This window comes from Mastomys coucha, unplaced genomic scaffold (assembly GCF_008632895.1).
Source record: "Mastomys coucha isolate ucsf_1 unplaced genomic scaffold, UCSF_Mcou_1 pScaffold14, whole genome shotgun sequence".
Taxonomy (NCBI): Eukaryota; Metazoa; Chordata; class Mammalia; order Rodentia; family Muridae; genus Mastomys; species Mastomys coucha.
The window spans coordinates 112,830,472-112,845,659 of NW_022196896.1; the positions used below are offsets into that span (position 1 = coordinate 112,830,472).

At 47.3% G+C, this 15,188-nt stretch overlaps 1 protein-coding gene across 1 annotated transcript in view; it reads left to right on the forward strand.

Annotated features, from left to right (window-relative positions):
* Efhd1 (EF-hand domain family member D1) overlaps positions 1–15,188 on the forward strand; it is a 48,054-nt gene that overhangs the window by 28,748 nt on the left and 4,118 nt on the right. Inside the window, exon 3 of the mRNA XM_031368288.1 lies at positions 5,360–5,494. Within this exon, the coding sequence (XP_031224148.1) occupies positions 5,360–5,494 (135 nt within the window). The remainder of the gene's footprint in view (positions 1–5,359; positions 5,495–15,188) is intronic.

Below are 15,188 nucleotides of genomic sequence, written 5' to 3' on the forward strand. Positions count from 1 at the left end.
CTATCCCTCTCCCTCTCCCTCTCCCTCTCTCCCTCCTTTTCTCCCTCTCTCCTGTGAAGGTCAGAGGTTAACTCCAATCACATGGACCCTGGGGATCAAACTCATGCTGTCAGGCTTGACCCTTCTTCCTCTTTAGAGGTCAGGAAGCTGAGTCTTGGGGAATGGAGAGCCCCCCTGGATGCTCAACTGAGCAACACTCCATCTTTCCTGAGTGGGCTCCCAGGGCTCCTCAGAAGTGTTACTGTGGAAGGCAGCTCCTCATGGAGATTTCCAGTAGATGAAGTGCTTTAAGGATGGTGATAACAGAATGTCCCAGTCCCAGCCTGGATAGTTTAGAAAGGAAAGAAGTTTGTCTTGGCCTGGGAGTTTAAGAGCAAGGCCTCTGCAGAGCTCTGCAGGCCACGTGCTGCTTGAGCTCAGGGTGGAAAGCACAAGGTAAGCGTGAACATGGACGAGCGTCTTATGGTGAGAGAAGAACAGAAACAGGAGCTCCCTTCATAACTTGCAGCCCTCGAAAAAGCATCCCTCCCCCCCAGTTGCTCATTTCCTTCTGAAGGCAACCAACCATCTCTCCTAAGGACCAAGCATCCAAGGAGCCAGGTACCGAGGGGCAGGCGTTTCCTGCATCCCACAGCTCACATCTGCAACACTGAAGTCTCTACTGCATCCACGTCTTTCACAAGAGAAGAAAGAACCAAGAGAAATGCAGCAGCCACCATTGTCCCTACCCTCCTTGGTCTCTGTCTCATTGCTGGGGGCCTGGCCTCTTTTGACTGGCTTGCTTTCAAACCAACATGATAGCTCTAAGAACAGCGGCAAACTGGGTCTTTGCCGGCCTCTAGTGAGAGAGTTGGAAGCTGCAGGTGGGAGGCCATAGTATTTCTTTTAACCCAGACAGCTCCAGGGACCTCAAAGAAGCCACAGGACCCTGCAAATGTCACGCCATTGCTTTGATTAGTACTCTCCCAGTGTCCACGGCAGAGTGAGGGCTGAGTAAGAAGCAGAGAGCAGAGAGTTCCAGCCTTGGGAACTAAGACACTGGAGTTGGGATTTGGGAGGCCTGTTTAAGTGATGACTGTCTTCCTATGTATGTATTGGTGGCATCTGAAAACCTGGAGAAACCTGTTCTGATGGTTTGGGTCCATCTACTTATAAGTGGGGGATGGTGGTGTTCATAGAAACTGCACAATGCTCGTTAGGCCAATACATTTGTAATTTTTTTTTGTTGTTGTTGTTGGTTTTTCGAGACAGAGTTTCTCTGTGTAGCCCCGGCTGTCCTGGAACTCACTCTGTAGACCAGGCTGGCCTCGAACTCACAAATCCGCCTGCCTCTACCTCCCAAGTGGGAGGATTAAAGGCATGCGCCACCATCACCTGGCTAAATTTGTAATTTAAAAAAATTTTAAAAAAAAAAGATTTATTTTATGTATGTGAGTATGCTGTGCTGTCTTCAGACACACCAGAAGAGGGCATCAGATCCCCATTATAGATGGTTGTGAGCCACCATGTGGTTGCTGGGAATTTAACTCAGGACCTCTGGAAGAACAGTCCTTAAAAAAAAAGAGTTCCTAATTTATTTTATGTATAAGAGTACATTGTAGCAGTACAGATGGTTGTGAGCCACCATGTGGTTGCTAAGATTTGAACTCAGGACCTTTGGAAGAGCAGTCAGTGCTCTTAACTGCTGAGCCCTCCAGCCAAAATTTGTAGTTTTTAAAAAATGTGTTTATTTTGTGTGTATAAAAGTTTTGCCTCAGCCGGGCAGTGGTGGCACACGCCTTTAATTCTAGCGCTTGGGAGGCAGAGGCAAGCGGATTTCTGAGTTCGAGGCCACCCTGGTCTACAGAGTGAGTTCCAAGACAGCCAAGGCTACACAGAGAGACCCTGTCTCGGAAAAAAAAAAAAAAAAAAAAAAAAAAGCTTTGCCTCCATGTCTGTGTGCACGCCATGCATGCCCAGTGCTCACAGAAGCTAGACCAGAGGCAGAGTTAGGGATGGTTGTGAGCCCGCAGTATGGGGAAGAACCGGAGTCCTCCGTGCTCTTAAGCACAGATCCATCCCTCCATCGCCCCTACCCCCAGCTTGTCGGGTTTTAGGGGGCAGACCCTGACAATCTGAATTCAGTCTCTGGGACCCACATGGTGGGATAGAGCCAACAGAGTTGTCCTCTGACCTCCATACATACACCACGGCATGCATGTATACGAGGTGAATAGTGAATTCACAGGGTGTTTTGTTTTGTTTTGTTTTGGGCTAGACTTTCACACCATAGCCCACACCAGCCTGAAGCTGTTGACAATCTTCCTGCCTCAGCCTTCTGATGCTGATGTTATACGTGTGAGCCACCATCCTAGCTTTATAAAAAAATTACAGAGAAGGGGACCAAATAACCAGAAAGTGACCCCAGGAGAGGAGGCTCGGAGAGGGGGGAATTGTGATGTAAGAATTTATTCTTGCCGGGTGGTAGTGGCGCATGCCTTTAATCCCAGCGAGTTCGAAGCCAGCCTGGTCTACAGAGTGAGTTCCAGGACAGCCAGGGCTACACAGAGAAACTGTCTCAAAAACCAAATGTATGTATATATATATATATATATATATATATATTCTTCAGAGGCTGTAACACAGCTGCCCTCAAAGACTACTTCCTTCAAGTTACACATTTTGAATGTGGAAGAAGACGGTGGGTTACACAATAAATGTGGGGCTTACTGAGTAACTATTTGGAAGAAAAATAAGGTTAATGATTGCCCTACCAGTAGAACAGAATACATTTCAGAGATTAAATATTTACATGTTTTTTTTAAGAGCTATAAAAATACTAGACAGAGACATACCTGACTGTTTATGTAACCTTCGTGTTGGGGAACGTTTTTCTAAACCTGTCTCTGATAAGATGAAAGAAAAAGATTTGATAGACTTTAACATTTTTTTGGAGTCAAAAGATACCATAAAGAAGCCAGGAATGGTGGCACACACTGGTGGTCCCAACTCACCCCGGAGGCCAACACAGACCAGCAACATAGCAAGACCCTCTCATCTCAAAAATTAATAAGCAGAGCCAGTGGGTTGTCGAATGCCTTTAATCCTAGCACTCAGGAGGCCGAGATAGGTAGAGCTCTGTGAGTTTGAGGCCAGCCTGAGTTCCAGGACAGCCAGGGCATTGAGGGGGTTGGGGTGGGGGACGCTGTCTCAAGAAACAAAGTAACAAACAGGGCTGATGAGACAGCTCAGTGGGTACAGACCATTGATGCCAAGCCAGCCCATCTGAGTTCAATCCCAGGGCCCCACACAGTGGAAGGAGAGAACCGACTCTTGGCAAGCGGCCCTCTGACCTCCACATGTGTGTTCTGGCATGCGTGTAGACCAACAAAATAACCATAGCCCCAGCATACTCGAGTGACAACACAGCAGAGCTAACTTGTTTTAAGCTTGCTAAGGCCTACAAAGATCTCTTCTTAGTAAGCCACAAAGAAAGGTAAGCAGTCTCATTCGGACACAGAACACATGAGAGAAAAATAGAAGTGGCTAAGAGATATGAAAAAGTGGGGGCCGGAGTGGGGGCTCAGAGTGGAAAGGACAAACCTGACAGCCTGAGTCTAGTCTCAGGGACTCCCATGAAAAAGATAAGCAACTCTATAGTTGGCCTGTGACCTCCACATATATGCCATGTTACACACACACACACACACACACATACCCTATGGTATATAAGTTTTAATATAAAAAGTTTAATATGAAGAAATTAAGTTGGGGTTGTTAAAAAGTCTATATAATCCCAGGTATTTGGAGACAGAGGCAGGTGGATCTTTGTGAGCTCAAGACTCAAGACCATTTATATACCCCTAAAAAAAACACAAACCAAGAGTGTAATTAAAGTATTTAATTGAAAAATAGTGTATCGGGGTTGGGGAAATGGTTGAATAGAGCAGTGGACCTCAGCCTGGGGTAGCAGATCAGATATTTACATTACAGTTCATAACAGTAGCAACATTACAGGTACAAAGTCGCAAGGAGGATAATTTTATGGTTGGGGGCCACCACAGCATGAGGACCTATATTCAAGGGATGCCACGTTAGGAAGGTTGAGAATTGCCGGGATGGAGGTTCCAGCCATCCTAGCTGTGCAAACTTGATTCATGAAGTTTAATCCCTGGGACATGTGTAGAAAGCCGGGTGTATTAACACACATCTGTAGTCCCAGCTCACCTACGGAGAGCTGAGAGGCACAGACAGGAGAGTCAGCGGGAAGGTGGAGGGCCAGGAAGCCTTGAGCAGACAGCAGCATCAGAAACAGGACAGACTGTGCCTCAGTAAAGTGGAAGGCAAGAACTGATGCCTGAGAGTCGACCTCTGCCCTCCACACATGTGCTGTGGAATGTGTGTGCCTATACTCATGCACCCAATAAACAAACAAATAAATAATAAATAAATTCATTAATAAATACATTAATAGGAGCTAGACAAACGCCTTCCATCACAACAGTCTGGAGACAGAGACAGGAGACAGAGACAGGCAGGTGGAATTTTTTAACTTCAAGGCCTTTCTGGACTATATAGCCAGGTCTAGCCCAGCCAAGGCTACACAATAAGACCTTGCCTCAAAGAAATAAATATAAGCAAATAAGTACATGTTAGATTATAAACCTATCCCATCATATCTAGTTTATGCAGTATTTACTTGGGATTGAACCCAGGACTTTCTCCTAACCGGGCTACTCTGCAACCCTACTGTGTGGATTTTTGAGGGCTAGATTTCCACCAGTGGCATTGATAGACAGAGGAGAGAATTTATATTTACTTTAGTGACTTTATTTGGTGCTGAGGATTGGACTCAGGCCCTTACACATAGTAAGCGTGTGCCTTCTTCCCACCAAACTATGCCCTTAACTCTATGTTTCTGGTTGTGATGACCTGGTATCAGACAAAACAATTCTCTACAGAGGCACAGGCAGAGCATCCTTTTCCAGGCTGGGCCTGGCTAAGAGTGTTTGATGCAGCTAGTTTGGTTGCTGGTACCCCATCGGGCGGCCTTCAACTGCCAGTAAAAACTCACCTTTTTCTTTTCTTCCTTCCTTTGTTTTTGTTTTTGTTTTGTTTTAGTTTGTTTGCTTTGTTTTTTGAGATAGGGTTTCTCTGTTTGAGACAGCCCTAGCTGTCCTGGAACTCACTCTTGTAGACCAGGCTGGCCTCTAACTCACAGAGATCCTCCTGCCTCTGCCTCCCTAATGCTGGGATAACTGCAGAAACCCACCCCTTTCAAATGTTTGGGCAGAAAGTTCCTTGCTCAGGCTAGAGGGATTGTTACAGATGTTTCGAAGACAAGATGCAGACAGAACCCTTTTGTCCTCCCCTTCTGCAGTTCCTGCTCATTTTCCACAAGGCCGGAGCTGGTGAGCTGCAGGAGGACAGTGGGTTGCTGGCACTGGCCAAGTTTTCCGAGATTGACGTCACTCTGGAGGGTGTCAGAGGTGCCAAGAACTTCTTTGAAGCCAAGGTGAGTATCTACACCTTTCCTAGGTAGCCACAGCTTTCCCTTGACCCATTCGCTCCCTCAGGACAAGGAAGGCTGTACAATCCACGCAGGTACCCTAGGGTGAGAGAGTGTATCCTCACACCATCTGGAAAACAGATGCAATGTAGAAGACACCTGCTCACAGGCTCCAGAGTTTTGTGGGTTCCAGGCTCCAAGACATACTCTCCTACACTTTGCCTGAGGGCTCCTTTCTATCTCCACAACCACTTGCGTTGCTTTAACAGCTCCCCACCCTCCACCCCCTTTTATCTTTTTTACATCTTAAACATCTTCGGTGGAGGGCTGGAGAGACCCTGCTCTTGCAGTGGACTGGAGGCTGTTCCCAGATCCAAGGCATCTGACACCCTCTTCGGGCCTCCATGGACATGGACACACACACACACACACACACACACACACACACTTTACAATAACTATCATTAAAAATAAATCTTTAGGGCTGGAGAGATGGCTCAGTGGTTAAGAGCACCGACTGCTCTTCCAGAGGTCCTGAGTTCAATTCCCAGCAACCACATGGTGGCTCACAACCATCTGTAATGGGATCCGATGCCCTCTTCTGATGTATCTGAAGAGAGCAATGGTGTACTCATATACATAAAATAAATAAATCTTAAAATAAATAAATAAATCTTTAAAAAAAAAAAAAGGAGCCAGGTGGTGGTGGCGCACGCCTTTAATCCCAGCACTTGGGAGGCAGAGGCAGGCGGATTTCTGAGTTCGAGGCCAGCCTGGTCTACAGAGTGAGTTCCAGGACAGCCAGGGCTACATAACCGAAGAGTAGATCTGCCTCGTGCGCTCAAATTGTCACTCTGGCCCTGTTTCCCTTTGTACCTCACAGGCAGCAACGGGATTAAATGAGTTTACTCATCTAGTGTTAAGCAGTTGCCTAGCTCATGGGGGAGCAGCCAGCATGTCGTCCTAGCTTTTGGGAATGTGTGCTTCTTCAATTTCCGGCCTCTGGGAGACTTTGAGTTTCTCCCAGGAGCTTATCCAAGGCCAGAGTGACCTTGGTGACATCCTGGCCTGCTTAGAGCTCAAAACAGGACTCAGTTCTCATTTGTCCAAGATGCTGTGCAGGAATAGACTCTCTTGACAAAGATCAGCCAGTGCATTGAGTTCTGAAACCCAAGAAGAGGGGACAAGCACATTTGCCTTCCTCAGGGGGCCTACACAGTATGGGGAGGAAAGCCAACGACTCATTGACACAGGATGTAGAGATAAGGAAGGGGTTCCTTCTACTGTGCCGGAGCCTCTCTGGCCATCGGCTCCATCACATTTGCTATCTCTTGAGACTTCTTGGGAAGGGGCCTAGGATTGAGGCCTGAGGGAAGCAAGACTCGTCACTGCCGTGGTGCACTGGGCAAAATACCGTAGGTGAAGCGCATGAGTCCCTGTGGCTGTGTCATCTAGGCATACAGGACCAGTCACGACTTGCCGGTGTGCTCCGCTCCAGCCTCCTGCAGTCCTTGAGATGTTGCTGGAAATGCCCACAGCCACTTCTCAGAACCTGTAGCTCATTTTGCTCAGAGCACCACCCCAAGGCCTCTGTTTGGAAAACTCTGCTCCCTTTGGGACCACCTTCTAGGGCAGACCACTCCTGGCTAATCAGGCCTGGAAAGGCCCCTCTCCCGAGTGCCTGTATTCTGTGTGTAAGTGGCCCTGCTTTGTATCTGTTCAGAGTGCTCTCGGACACTTGCAGAAAGAGTATCCATTGATCTGCCTGCAGAGCGGTTATTGTTCTGCTGTGGAATTTCTCCCTTCTGGACATGTTTGGGCTCCTGGCAGGGATTCTCCTAAAACCCTGCTGAGGTGGAAGGAAACTGGGCACAACCTAAACTTCCATTATCAGAGACAAAGCCATCATGGCGTGGCCACGCGTTTGGAGTTTGCTCACTCCGCAGCCACCAAAGATTGAGACGAGGCTGCTCTGTGATAGGTGTAAGACAGACGTCCAAAATAAAGCAAGCAAAATAATACGTGTGACACTTGGTTTTAAATACGGAACACAGCCCAGATAATTACATATGAAAGTATTAGTAATAGTTAACATCAAGGGACTCATTTTATATTTTCAGAGTGTCATAGAATTAGTGTGCTTTGTTTTTATAAGGAGAAGAGATGAAAAAAAAAAACCCAATAAACTTTTTCCTACTCGCCGTGTTTATAAGCCTGCCTCCCCAGTGAGACTCAAAGGCAGAGTAGGCGTGCTGTCTTTGTAATTACGGCACCCGGTGTGTAATGGCTCTCAATAAACAGTTTGCATGAATGACGAATGGAGGGAAGAAGCACTGCTTGAACTTGGGAGAGGCCATAAAGGAGATGACAACTGGTAACAGATGGTCCGAGATGAATGGGGATTCACCTTGTAATCAAGGAAGGGAGGTGTTCTGGTCATGGGAACTGCAAGTGCAGGCTCCAAGGCACGGAGGGCCAGGAGTACTGGAGGCTGGGGAGGACGTGGGAGAGTCAGGGCATGAGGAGGCAGGGCTGGTGCCATAGCTGGGAAAGCAAGCGGAGGTGCAAGTGTGCAGACCCGGGAACCGGGCCACGCTTCTCCCCCTTTGTCACGAAGCAGGTGACTCTTGTGAGCAGACGGCCCCTGGATGTAATCCCCAGGCTGAGAGGACATCTGTAGACTGGTCTTCCAGGCCCAACCCGAGTCTCTCTAAAACTTATTTGGGTGTGTGTGGGGAGGCTGAGTTGTTAGGAAACAAGTGGCGGATCCAGCGCTGCAGGTGGCTTCATGTGCAGCCAAGCTGGGATAGCACACACAGATGCAGGGGCTGGAGAGCCCTCAGAGGTGTTTGTGCAGGTCTGACCTAGGGCAGATGCGCTAGGAGAGGTTTCTACTGGTGCGTGAGGAGGGATATCTGTTGTCAAGTGTTGTGACAATAGAACCAGGGACAATGCAGTGACAAACAACTTTAGAATTCAGTGCTAACTGGGGAATTTGGGAGGACCAATAAGAGGTGTGCATTGAGGAGGAGAGCCGGGATTTTATTTTTCTATCAAGAAAGCCCCTCCCCCAAGTGGGAGTGGTTTGAAGAGGGGAAGTGATAAAGTGGGCTTTGGTGTGAAGTCCAAGGTAGTGGCTTCAGGTACAGTAGAGACAAGCACAGATTTGGTGGGTATGGTGACGGCTGTAGGTGGTCCTCCAATCGTGGCCACAGGGAGGCTATAAAAATGTCTGTCTGTCTTGGTCGTCTGTGTGTCTTGCTGTAAGGATGGATCAGGAAGCAGTTCTTCCATTTTCTGTACCCTCCTTTAGCAATGGCTGGAACATAGCTGTCCTCATAGCCCCCTCCTGGGGCTAGGGGTGGGCGCAGACTCCACATGCCCGGTGAGCTTCCCTTAGGAGGGATGAAGGAGGAAATATGATTTATGGGCACCCAGGAACACAGAGGATAGGAGCCAGCAAGAGAGCAGATCTTAGTGGTACACTGGACTGTGGGGAAGACCTCATATTTAAGTCTTTGGGGAAGATAGGTCATCAGGGGCCCAAGGGAATGCTGGAGAAAAATGCTACTTTGCTGGACAAGAGTGGTTTGGGTTTTTTTAAATTTCATGTTTATTTTTTGTCAGTTACGTGTATAGCTATGTCTGTGTTGGGGGTTTGGGACTATGACCGGAGGTGCTCAAAGAAGTAAGAGTCGTCAGATGTCTCTGGACTTAGAGGTGGCTTGGAGCCTCTTGGTGTGGGTGCTGGGAATTGAACTTAGGTCTATCTGGAAGAGAACAGTGTGTGCTCCTAACCTCTGAGCCATCTCTCCATCCCTAGCAATTCTTTCCTTCCAACATGTGGGTCCTACAGATGGAACTCAGGTTGTCAAATTTGGCAGCAAGCCATCTGGCCAGCCCTCAGTAGAGATGCCTAAGGGATCAGACTCACCCTGTTGGACTGATTGCATTGGGATAGGACACAAATGGACCTGGTAGGAGGAGCCCTGAGAGCCAAGACTCTATTGTAGATGCCTGGGCAGGTGAGACAGTATCCTGGGATTAGGTAAAAAACAAAACAAAACAAAAAAAAAATGTTTTTGTTTACCTTGCAGCCTCTGAGAGAGGTCAGCACGTGTTCCTATCAGGGGGAAATTGTCTAGGAAATGAAGAAATAAAAAGAGAGATGATTGAGAAGATAGGACATGGTGTGGGGAGTTAGGGTCAGGGGTGTGCTATAGAACCCAGAGGTGAGTTGGTCAGGGATGGGCTATAGATCCCAGAGGCGAGATGGTCAAGGACGGGTTATAGAACCCAGAGGTGAGATGGTCAAGGACGGGTTATAGAACCCAGAGGTATGATGTTAGGGACGGGTTATAGAACTCAGAGGTGAGATGGACTTTTGTGGTACAGGAGATGAATTCCTGGGTGAAGAGATAGCAAATGTCCTTTTCCTGCATCCTAGGTAGGAGTAGGAATGGTGGGGAGGGGGAGGGTTGGTGCTGGGTCAGACCTCTTCAGATGCTTCAGGTTCATACACCAATACCCTGGAGGTAGGTGTTATTGTCCCGTGGTGTGTGTGTGTGTGTGTGTGTGTGTGTGTGTGTGTGTATGTGACTTGAGAAGAAGTCTCCCATAGTGTGGGCTGACCTTGAACTTTCAATCTTCCTGTTATCACTGCCCCGATGCTGGGAAAAACAGGCATTTGCCAACAGACCCAACAATTGTCCCACACTGAAGATAAGGATGTGGAAGCTTAGACAGTGTTTCCTTTGTAAACATTTAGCAACAAACTGTCACCCCTGTAATCCTAGCATTCAGGAGGCAAAGATGAGAAGTTTAAGAGTTCAGGGCCCAGCTCCACTACATACAGAGTTCAGCAGCTGCATTGTAAACACCAAGTTTGTTTTAAATTCTATAGACAGTGTACTTTACGTCCTTTGTCATACTCCAAGCAGCTATTGACTCACAGAGATCGATCCACAGGGAAGGTGCTTTCTTCCCCTGGACTCTTGCATCTGATGCCAGATGGTGGTTGCCATGGACAAAAAAAAAAAAAAAAAAAACAAAGTTTCTAGGACTGGAGAGTTGGCTCAGTAGTTAAGAGCCCTGGCTGCTCTTCCGGAGGACCTGCGTTTGATTCCCGGAACCCACATGGCCGTTTACAGTTAGTTGTCTGCAATTCCAGTTCCAGGGCTACCAAAGTCCTCTTCTGGCCTTTGCAGGTACCATGAATGCATGAGGAGCACAGACTTACATGAAGGCAAAAATACCTAAACACGTTAAAATAGAATTTTTTAAAAAATTAGTTCCATAATGAATGTTAGTTCCTAGTTTGAGGGTAATTAAAGAAAAAAGTGAAAGAATGAATTCTGAAGCCTCAGGCTGGGTGTGATGGTGCATGCCTGTACTCCGAGTTCTTAGGAAGCTGAGGCAGAGGGTTTGCAGCGTGTCTGAGGCTAGCCTGGGCTGCATAGCAAGTACCAGGACTATCAGAGCTACATAGCAACTCTATCTCAAGGGGGCTGAGTGTTATAGCTCTGAGGAGAAAGGTACTAGGGCAGGCAAGGAACCAAGGAATACCACTAAATCACACCATACAAGAAACGTCCCACAAGAGATTGATTGCCTGGGAGACAAAGAGCAACAGGGAACTGAGCGAGACCTAGGCTTTTATAGGGTTTCTTGGGGGAGGTGTTCTTCAAGGTGGAAATTTCCAGGGTTCGGGGATTGGTGAGATTTCAAGTCCTGAGCCTGGGCAAGCCCAGGGATTGGTGGATTTTTGAGGTCAGGAATTGGTGGGATTTTTAACTCTGGGATTAGTGGGGGTTTGAGCTCAGGGATGGTGGGTTTTGAAACTGGGAAGCATGGTAGCTTAAGAGAGAACCCAGTGGTTAAAGTGTTTGCTGCAGGAGGGTCAGAGTTCTGATCAGCAGACCCCTTGTGAAGCAGGACATGTTAGCATATCCATAATCTTAGTCTTCTTGTGGCAAAAAGGGAGGTGGAGAGAAGCAGTCCCCAGAAGCTAGCAGACCAGCTAGTCTGGATACAGGGATATGAGTAAGAAAGCTACTTTGTCTCAAACAAGGTGAGGGTGAAGATCAACACTTGAGGTTGTCCTCTGACATCTACATAGGTGCACACAACCATGCATGCACCAACAAAGAAAGAGAGACACAGACGCACAAAGGCAGAGAGACAGAGAGCAGGGAGGTGGGGGAAAGCTTCAACTTCATTGCTTGATGTACTAAGCAATTTCTTGTCGATGATTTCAAGTTCCAAGGAGTCATCCTCTCTCACGGTCTCGGGACATGAGGCAAAGGCCACAGACAATGTAAAGTTTCACCTGCATTTTTAACATTTCCCCAGCCCATTATGGCCAGATTGTGTAGACAGAGACAATGAAGGCCAGCTGTGTGGTGTTGACTGTTTTCCATGGTGTAAATATTCACACTGAGACTGAGTTCAAGCTCTCGGTGGAACGTGGATACAGGTGGAGCCAGGAAGCTGTCCATAGTCTTAAAATCATCACCCAGCATCACAGTGGAAACCCTGCGGAGACACGGCTCCGGCAGATAATAGTAACATGTGATGAGATGGCCCTTCAGTACTCAACCCTTTTCCTGTTGGTTCAATTGACTATAGATTCGTTCGATTTAAAATGTTGTAATGACTAGTTTTATAAATGGCTCACAGACATTCTGGGAATGAGGAAGTTGGTTTTTCAGCAGTTACAAGCCAGTTGCTTTGTATATCCAGCATTCCTGGAGATAGTGGAAAGACTACATCCATTTCCTTCCCGTTGAAGGAGGCAGAAATGGAAGGGATCAGTGACCACGGTGAGGAGAGAGATGAGAAAGAAATCCAGTGAAGACCCAGTTCTGGCTGGAAACCCCAAGTCCCAGTGATTCTAACCATGGTCCTTATAAGAGGTTTTTGTTTTTATGTTTAAGAGTGTATTTGCACCACATGCCTACAGAGGCCAGAAGGTGTCCAAAGTCCTTGGAACTGGAAGTTTAGATGGCTCTGGACTGACATGTAGGTGCTTGGAGACTGAACCTTGGTCCTCTGGAAGTGCTCTTTCTTAATCACTAAGCTTCCTCTCCATACTGAAGAGATTGTTTTTTTAAGTGTGTCTTCAGCTTGGAAGCATGCATTCTAAAGAGTGGCAGTGAGGGTGGACCTTGGTGAGGGGGTGGGCAGATATGACAGCAGTACCAGGCAAAAGTGCAGCTGGGGAGTGAAGGTGGAGCTGGTCCTTTGTGTCCATGGAGGGAGGGGTTGGTTCTAGAAACCTCAGATGTAAACACTTTTGTATGCTCCAGCGAAACCCTCCCCAATATAAAGTGGCGTGTAGGGTTGGAGAGAGAGAGTACTTGACAAAGCGCTTCCCTTGCAAGCACGAGGACCCAAGTTCAAGCCCCTGAACCTTCCTGAAAAAAAGAAGCCAGACATGGTGGTATATCCAGATCCTGGGGGTTCCCTAGCCAGCCAGCCAGCCTACTTACTTAGCAAGCTCCAGGCTAAAATGATGTGAACACCCGGTGTCTTTTTCAGGGTTTCTATTCCTGCACAAACATCATGACCAAGAAGCAAGTTGAGGAGGAAAGGGTTTATTGAGCTTACACTTTCCACATTGCTGTTGATCACCAGAGGAAGTCAGGACAGGAACTCAAGCAGGTCAGGAAGCAGGAGCTGATGCAGAGGCCATGGAGGGATGTTTCTTACTGGCTTGCTTTCCCTGGCTTGCTTAGCCTGCTCTCTTATAGAACCCAAGACTTCCAGCCCAGAGATGGCACCACCCATAAGGGGTCCTACCCCCTTGATCACTAATTGAGAAAATGCCCCACAGCTGGGTCTCATGGAGGCACTTCCCCAACTGAAGCTCCCTTCTCTGTGATAACTCCAGCCTGTGTCAAGTTGGCACACAAAACCAGCTGGTACACGCGGGGAACTACAGATAAGGGTCTTCTGGCCTCTGGCCATGAAGTGGCTTATGTTTGCACAAACCTATGTACACCCCCCATATATTTTAATACAGGTAAGTGTTGAGGAATTTAGAGATATATTTTAATGAAAATATCAGTAGGTTTTTTGTTTTGGTTTGTTTTGGTTTGTTTTGGTTTGGTTTGAGACAGGGCTTCTCTGTATAGCCTTGGCTGTCCTGGAACTCACTCTGTAGACCAGGCTGGCCTCGAACTCAAAAATCCACCTGCCTCTCCCTCCCAAGTGCTGGGATTAAAGGCATGTGCCACCACTGCCTGGCCTAGTAGTTTTTGAAATAGAGTCTCATATGTAGCCCAGGCTGGCCTCAAGTCTGTAATCTCCCTGCCTTTGTCTCCAAACAAATTTTAATTAAAAAGAAAATTTTGCCCATTTTCTGATTCTCAGGTTTGAATTCATGGCCTCGTGAATGGTAAGCACACAAGCTTACCGCTGGATTCTACCTCATGCTCCCAAAACAGTGCTTCAGCAGAGCATCAAGGGTATTAAATCCCGCGTGGGGGTGTGAGGGTAAAACGCAGCAGCCATGGAGACAACATGTCCAACTAGAGGAATGGATGTCTTCTGTGAAGGGGCTGAGTGATGGGAAATATAGGAGCAATAGTCTGCTGCCAACAGAAGGATACTGAGAACAGTTGGGCCCAGTAGGGCAGGCTTTTAAGCTTAGCCACTTGGGAAACTGAGGCAGCGACGTCACAAGTTGCCAGCCCAACCCTCGCTCAAAAAGTTGAAGAGAGATCTCAGACAGACAGACAGACAGACAGACAGACAGACAGACAGACAGGGGAGATGCCCAGTCTTTGGGAGGTCTTTTCTAAAAGGCTCAGTTCCAGAATAGACTGCGTATGTCTGTGCGCCTTTGTACACGTGTGTGCGTGCTTGCGTGCGTGCGTGCGTGCGTGCGTGCGTGTGTGTGTGTGTGTGTGTGTGTGTGTGTGTGTGTGTGTGTGTGTATATAAACCAAATAAAGTCAGGTATGTAACACAACTGTTAAACCAATGTTTGTGAGGTAGACACAGGAGGGTCAAAAGTTGAAGGCCAATTTGGGATATAGAGTGAATTTGAGGCTAGCCTGGACTACATGAGCAAAATGCAGAAGATCCAATAAAAGTATTAGAAGGAAATACAGAAAATGGATTTAGAGCATTGGAGGCTTTCTTCGATGTGACATAAAAGGCCAGGGCTAATGGCCGATAAATTAAATTACATCAAGATTTTAAGTACTTTGGAGGCCCACAGATAGGAAGAGACAACAGGAAGATTCTCGGCAAGGGATTGATACTGCGTAGAGAGCTGCACACTCTCTCGAGAAAAGCAGCTGGACGGGAAAGTGGGCAAGGGATCCAAGCGGGCAACTCACCAAGGAGGAAATGAGAGAAGACTGACAATATGTTTTTGTTTACAGACTGGCAAGAAAGTGAAGCTTAATCGTGATAAGCTTCAGCCAAGGAGGTGTGTGAGCGTTTCTGGTCCAGGACGGTGGGGGTATACATCAGAATAGCTGCGGTCAAGGGCCATATCATAGCCTTCTTAAAATCACCTATACTCTCAGTGTGCCATTGAGAGATGGTACAGATGTGTAAACCATGAAAAAAAAGTGTCAGTTCTAGAAGGAAGGATTTTGAAATAGTTTTATCTGATAAGCTATGATTATTATTGAGACATGTCTCGTGTGTCCCAGGCTCTCTTCAAGCTGGCTGTGCAGCCAAAGATG